The sequence below is a fragment of the Penaeus chinensis genome, chromosome 6 (genome assembly GCF_019202785.1).
Source record: "Penaeus chinensis breed Huanghai No. 1 chromosome 6, ASM1920278v2, whole genome shotgun sequence".
In the NCBI taxonomy this organism is placed as follows: domain Eukaryota; kingdom Metazoa; phylum Arthropoda; class Malacostraca; order Decapoda; family Penaeidae; genus Penaeus; species Penaeus chinensis.
The window spans coordinates 27,943,962-27,951,461 of NC_061824.1; the positions used below are offsets into that span (position 1 = coordinate 27,943,962).

General features: G+C 44.4%; 1 protein-coding gene across 7 annotated transcripts in view; it reads left to right on the forward strand.

Moving 5' to 3' along the window:
* The first annotated feature begins 1,521 nt into the window (after positions 1–1,521).
* Positions 1,522–7,500, forward strand: part of LOC125026556 (transcription factor Sox-2-like) — a 34,218-nt gene continuing 28,239 nt past the window's right edge. For 6 of the 7 annotated variants that reach the window (XM_047615064.1, XM_047615061.1, XM_047615067.1 and 3 more), the window contains exon 1: positions 1,522–2,523. In XM_047615064.1, the coding sequence (XP_047471020.1) occupies positions 1,928–2,523 (596 nt within the window). In that variant the 5' untranslated portion in view covers positions 1,522–1,927. The remainder of the gene's footprint in view (positions 2,524–7,500) is intronic. The other variant, XM_047615062.1, reaches the window with a different exon arrangement.

Sequence of the window (7,500 nt, forward strand, 5' to 3'; positions counted from 1 at the left end):
GAGGAGGGGGAAAGGGGGACGAGGTTGTCATTCCTCCCAGGCCCATCCGCTTCGGGCTGGCATGGCTAAGTGACACGGCCTAACTCGACGGGTCTTAGCTCTGAAGCGGCGAGTCGGCCAGACCCGCCTCTGCGCCTCAGCACAATATCCCAACAAATTCCGCACTCTCTTCAAACAGCCTGTGATTAGACCCCGGGACCATCATAAGATTTAACATTTTAAGTGCCCATTTTATTTACTAACCCCCTAATTAAGTTGGTGTGTGTGTGTGGTAGGGGGGAGGAGAAGGGAGGGAGAAGAGAGAGAGGGAGAGGAGAGAGAGAGAGAGAGAGAGGGAGAGAGAGAGCGAAGGGTCGAGGTAGGAGAGGGGGGGAGAGGGAAATTGGTGGATGAAATCAGGCACAAGTTTCAGAAATTCAATTTTGAGGCGGAGTCGTACACGTTTCCCCATTGGCTTGCGCAAAAACTGATTTGATGACGTCACACGCGGGGCGGGGTTAGTACCCTTCGTGGGCGGAGTTTTGACTCCTCCCGCCTCCTCTTCCTCCCTCCCCTCTTCCTCTCCAATCCTCCGCGTTTTACTCGACATCCATATACCATGTACTCTCCTCTCTCGCCCTCCTCTTCCTTATGCGTCTTTCGCGGCGGGTTCAGAGATAGAAAAAACTAGCATAAATAATCTAAAATAGGACATAACCGATAGGAACACGGGGCAATTCCGCCTAAAAAAGAAGAGGCATATGGCAGTAGCCGCATGGGCGGTTGCCAGCTAGCGGCGGCAGCGAGCGGTCGCGGCCAGACCTAGCTGGCGGTGGCGGCGGTCACTCCTTGGGAAATTCATAAAAATTGTAAATCTTTCCTGAATATGGCGCCATGAAGTTGTTTGCCATACCGTAAAGGACGCTGCGCCTCGGAGGGAACGTATACTTAAAGAATGAGATACAAGTCTAGTAGGGATATCCGAGCGGTATTAAGATACGGCGTTGGAGATTATAATTATTACACATAAAGTTCAGATGGCCGGAGCAATGCGGAGGCCGCGGAGAAGTGTCCACATTTTACGGTAATGTCTTGAAGATGTCGTAGTTCTGGTGGGTTTGACGGATTCTTGTGTTTCCTTCCGGGAGCCCTTAATTCAGCCATTTGCGCGGGTCTTCGAGGAGGGAAGCCTTGCCGCCCACGGTCGGCGCTGCAGCGAGAGGGAAGGGCGGACGTATGTGTGTGTGCTTACAAAACTCATAAGCTTAAACGTGTATAGCTATGTAGGATTCTTGCCTTCATCACGAATTTTGTACAAGTACTTCTTGGGGTGAGCCGCCTGTTCCTAATACAAGTAGAAAAATATGATTGGCCCGCCCCCTTGTGTGACGTCACATGTAGCCGCGCGGCCATTGGCTCTCGCCGCGGAGGGGGCGGAGCGAAGCGCGCGCTGATTGGCTAGGATGCGTGGATGGTGGAGTTTGGTCAATCGATAACACATCCCGAGTCGGAGCCAAATTAAAGGTAAATAATAGACGGCTTTCACAGTGAACGGACGTGTATAGAGCGAGCTCTGTTGTGCCATTCATGTGATCCGGGTTACTCTAGCCACAATACAGTGAATAGTGTAGAGTGGTGACAACAAGTGGTGCTGTAGGCGCTAACTATCCCAGAAGCCGTGTGCTACTCTCAGATACTCGTGTTGGCGTAGAGCCACGTGTAAATGCAGTGCTAAACTTCCCTGTCTGCGACGAAGGACACCACCATTGCCGGCGTGAAGGCGTACAGTGCCCTGGCATCGGGCGCTGAGCAACCTACGGCGGTGGAGGGAACTCGGAGTGTGTGGGAGCGCCGGTGGGGGAGCAGACACGAGCCCATATCCTGCAAGGAGCCCCGGGAAGCCGCAACACTGGAGTACTACAGCAGCGCGGCCCTCAAGCCCTCCACCATGCTGACCCTCGACCCTCCCGACCTCAAGGGCGGGAGCTTACACTCCGCACACCTCCCTCCCCATTCCTCCCACTCCCATTCCGTTCCCCACACTGTGTCCCACGCCCACCACAACTCCCACTCCCACACATACTCCCTGTCCCACCATTCCTCGTTGACGTCGCTCAATTCGTCCCTCAGTTCGTCCCTGACGAGCCCCTCCCTGGCCTCCGTGGGCAGCATGAGCGCCCACTCGCCGCCCCAGACACACGTCCCAACCCCCACCAACAACAACAACAGCAGCACAAACAACAACAACAACGGCTCCTCCACCAACAGCTCTAGCAACAGCACCAGCAACAGCAAGAGCAACGCGTCCTCCTCGAGCGCCGCCGCCGAGCGCGTCAAGCGGCCCATGAACGCCTTCATGGTGTGGTCGAGAGGCCAGAGACGCAAGATGGCCCAGGAGAACCCCAAGATGCACAACTCGGAGATCTCGAAGCGCCTCGGGGCCGAGTGGAAGCTGCTGTCGGAGACGGAGAAGCGGCCGTTCATCGACGAGGCCAAGAGACTGCGCGCCGTCCACATGAAGGAACACCCCGACTACAAGTACAGGTACAGCCCGAACCCTAGCCATGAGACCCCATCAGTGGCAAGCCCTTGCAGCCCACTTACAGGCCCGACAACTATCCCTCTCACCACCAAATGCATTCAAGTGCTCAGTTCACGCTCAGTCGAGTCATTTGCCACTCGGACGTTTTGCTTAGTGCCATTCACTTTTTATTCTCAAAGGCAATCTAAATCAAAGTTCTATTTCGGTCTTGTTCAAATGCACACACTATCGGTTATTTTTTTCATATTTGTTTATATCTATTTTTTCATTGGTATTATTTTTCTGGTAGTGTTGTTTTTAGAAGCCGAAATATAGCATTAGATGGTGAGTCGGTGGTTGTTTTTTCTAGTAGTCTCTCACCCTAATGAATCTCTAACGTTAGTCGATGTCATGACAAGGCAGGGTGCTAAAAATGCCCAAAAAAGAGAGAAAATCATGCATAAAGATAGTATATACAGAGCAAAATAATAGCTAAAAAACATAGCAAGACATTTTTTTGGAGATGATACAAAGTGCTTAAAAAAAACAAACTAAAAACAAATAGAGAGATGAGGACCAAAATGAGTCTTTTTTTGTCAAATGAAAACAAAAAAAAAAGTCAAGCTGGGTTGTTCATGTTACTTATTTCATGGTCACTTGGAGGCCTTTTATCTTTCTTGACTGCAGGAAGTGTGAGGCAATGCAGACCAAAGCTCCCACAGAAGGGGTTTATCACGGTTATCGTTGGGCTCATCGTTGCCAAGTTTGTGTGTGGTGGTCATGATGAATATTAATGAGTGGCTTGGCCTAGTTGGATGATTTTCGTCGCTTCGGTCCTGCGATTTTTCCCTTTTTTTTCTTTTTCATTTATCTATTATTATTTTTTTATATATATTTTTTTTATTACTCATTGTCAAGTAGCGTGGGTGAGGAGGAAAACCCGATGAAAGTATATGAAATGTATTCGAAGTTCAGGAAAAAAAGTAACAATATGAATAAGTTTCTATTTGGTAATGGAAGGCTCCTTGAATTCATCTTGTGTTTTGTCTCATTCTTTCGCAAAGTGAATTCAGTGCTTCGGTGCTGATTCCTGTTGCTATTTTTGATCATGGAAATTTAGCTGTCATTCTTTAAAAAAAGAAAAAAAAGAAAAAAAAAAGAGAGGAAATGTTACTGATAAATTGATCAAACGGAAAACAATATAACAATATCAAAAAAAGAAATTCAAAATCGGATGAACTCTACACCCACGCCACGACAAACGATGTGTCCCGAGAGAGCGCCTCAAATCCTAGCTTATTCACATCTCGAAGACCGCCAGAGGTTTCGAGCTGTAAATAACCAGGGTGTCGGCAAAAGCTCCCTATAACCGGGACACGCCTGGAAGAAATCTGAACCGGGATTCACGATACGAGGTTGGTTATGTGTGAAGCCCAGCGCATACATTTATGATATGTCTCTTGCCTCCATTGCTCTGTGTCTCTAGCTTTGTTTCGCTTTTCTCTCTCTCTCTCTCTCTCTCTCTCTCTCTCTCTCTCTCTCTCTCTCTCTCTCTCTCTCTCTCTCTCTCTCTCTCTCTCTCTCTCTCTCTCACGTGTTCCTCCATTCTCTCTTCCACCTCTTGGGATTACGTATTACCAACCTGACTGCGTGAAACCCGGTAGGCTTGCCTGCTCAAGTGACGAAAATTAGTGCTATTTGACGCTGAAATATAATCACCTTTTTGGATTTTCTTGCTTGTGTTCTTAAGGGCTGTTGGACTCATCTCACACTTCCTCAAGTGAGTGACGATTTGCAGTGATTTTTTTTATTTGTTTGCACTGTTGCTGTGCACATATAGTCTGTAAGGTGTTTTATGTTGCATTATATATATCTCATTGCATACATATAAAAACCCACGCGAGATAGCCATCGCAAAGGTCAGTCAGTGACGATTTGCAGGTAAATATTCACCCACACACGAGTCCCACGAAATTCAGTCGTTCATTCCCCCGCCTCCGATTAAGCGACCGAGTGTGTTGGCTCCGTCTTCGGCATATCTAACACCCCCCCCTCCCCCCCGAGTCTCGCCTCCCTCTACTCAACGCACGGAGGTCGCTCTGTGATTTCTCATAGGATGGCGGGATTAAGCGTAGGATTGCAGCACCGGAAATATTACGAGGAGGAGGTCGGGGTCAGGAAGGTGCGGGGCTCCAGTACTGGGTCGCGTGCGTCTGTTTAGGGAGTACATCACTGAACACGGCGCATGGGCGGGATTTATGTATGTAATTATGTGTGTGTGTGTGTGTGTGTGTGTGTGTGTGTGTGTGTGTGTGTGTGTGTGTGTGTGTGTTCGTCATATAAGTATCCGGATGTATGTAGGCGTTATACGTAGAGATAATATGCATATTTATAAGGAATTCATATCGTTCTGCCGTTCTTATGGCGCTGATTATCATAGTTCATTTTCTGAAGTAATTGAAGGGATTTTGAATATATTTATTTTATGATAGACTTTATTCATGTAGGCCGAGAAAATATCCGTAGTATGCAAATAAAATAAATACGTTGCTTAGCTAATTTATTATTCATATTTACTAGGTTTCTCGTGTATGCATGTAGGTCTATATATATCTATAAACAAATACGAGTGTGTGTGTACGGACATATATATATACATATATATATATATATATATATATATATATATATTATATTATATGCATTCATATTTATGTATACATGTATACATATACATTTACATATATATGTGTATTTTATGTATGTATGTATTTGTATGTATGCATGCATGTATGCATGTATGTACGTATTCTCGATTCAAAGCTAGATTAGGAGCTCCAAGGGCGCTGCGTCGCGGCCGAAGAGAGGCGGACGAGCGACGCGGGTTGAAGTCTCCGCGGCTTCGGTGGCGGCGGCGCGCGAAGGTCCGTTCCGGCGGCTCGTGGTGGCGGTAGCGGGAGCGAATGCCGCCGCCGCCGCCGCCGCTGCCGCCTCTTTCCCGCCCGCCCGCCCGCCCGCCCGCCCGACCGCCCGACCGCCCTCCCGAACTCCCGACCGCCGGTCTCTTTGCTCTCCGCTCTCCCGTCCGACACTCCGCCGCTCTCGTCCGCTTTTCGGTAAACTGTTAGGAATATTATGTCATTATCGGTTTATAATTGTCGGTTTTCTGACCTGAAGAGCGGAGAGGAGGCGGCGGGGGAGGGAAGGGGTGGGGGGAACGGCCATCATTCGCGCGCGCAAATTATTACATTTCCTAAGTTCGCTTTTACTCGTACACGTCATCAAATTTTTCATTACGTCCAAGATTTACGTAAAAGCATTCTTTCAGATGCCTTTGATAATTCTTTAAGTTCGTCAATTAATTATGTATGATAATTCTGTCTCAAGAAGAACAGGCGCAAAATATAGAAATGCGAAAAAAACGTAAGAGAAATGTATGATGAATTTTATAAAATAACTCATTAATTATACTAATGAACTCCGCATACCAAAATGTAACAAAAATGAAATAGAGAAATTCGTGCGCTAATAATGCGATCAAACCATAACGTTATTTAAAAGGGATACTTAATATAAAGGGAAGCTGCTTCAGTTTCCATCGCTCTATCGTTTATGTATTCGTCTATCGAATTTCTTTCTCCTTCTCTCTCCTTCTTCCTATCTCCTTTTCTCCCATTTCTCCTTCCCCCTTACTCCTCTTTCTCCCTCCTTCCCTTATCCCTATCCTCCCTCTCTCTCTCCTTCCCTCCCTACCTCCTCCTCTCCCTCATCTCCCTCCTTCCCTCCCTCCTTTACCTCTCCCCTTTCCCTCCTCCCTCCTCTCCCTCCTCCCTTCTCCCCTCCCCCTATCTGTTTCCCTCCCTTGGGGATAATGAGTCGGAATTAATTACCAACGGAAAGACGTTCCAGTGTTCACCATTGGATCGGGAACGGCGAGATGCTTGGATGCTGATGATCTGTGCGAGATGAAGAGGGATGGAGGTGGAAGGCTGAGAGAACGCCCTTCCCCCCCCCCCCCCCTCTTTCTCCCTTTGCTTGTTTCGTGTGCTTGCTTTGCTTGATTCCTTGGCGTGGAAACAAAGGCCGATAATGTTCGTGGCGTTGATAAGGACGAGAATTATGGTAGTTGTGATGGTTAAATGATAATAATTGTATAGTCTTGATAATAATCACAATAATAATATTCATAATGAACATAATAATCATGATGATAATAATAATAATGATAATAGTAGTAATAACAGTAATAATAATAACAACAATAATGATAGCAAAAATAATGATAATGGTAATAACAGAATAATAATGATAATGTTAATAGCAGTATTAAAAATAATAATGATAAGAATGATAACAATATGTTAATTTTTAATATTATTACATTTTATTTATTATTAATAATATTATCTTTATTATCAGTATCGTTATCATTGTTACTGTTATAATTATTGTTATTATCATTATCATTATTATTATTATTATTATTATTATTATCATTATTGTTATTATTATTATTATTATTGTTATTGTCACCATTATTATTAATATTGTTGCTGTTGTTATTATCATTTTTGATATCTAATATTATTATAGTTAGCATAACGATAATAATAGTGATAATAATAAGGATGATGATAATAATACTCATACTAATGATAGTAATAGCATTATTGATAACGAAAATAATGACAGTAATAATAATGATCATCTTCAACTTATTGTTAAATCAATACGTGAAATCGCTATGAAAAAGAAACAGGATTTAATAAAAAAAAATTAAATAACACAAAACTAATCATATTAATAATTTCTTGAACTGCGATTATAGTAACATTTCATTTCGTTCAAGTTTTCATTATAATAGATTTATTGCAATTGTAAATATAAGAATAATTATAACCTTTACGCAAAGTGTTGAATTCAATCTAATCATCATGTCATAGGTAAGAATAATTATGATTTGTCCAGTAATAACGATTTTGTAAACTATGCTTATAAGA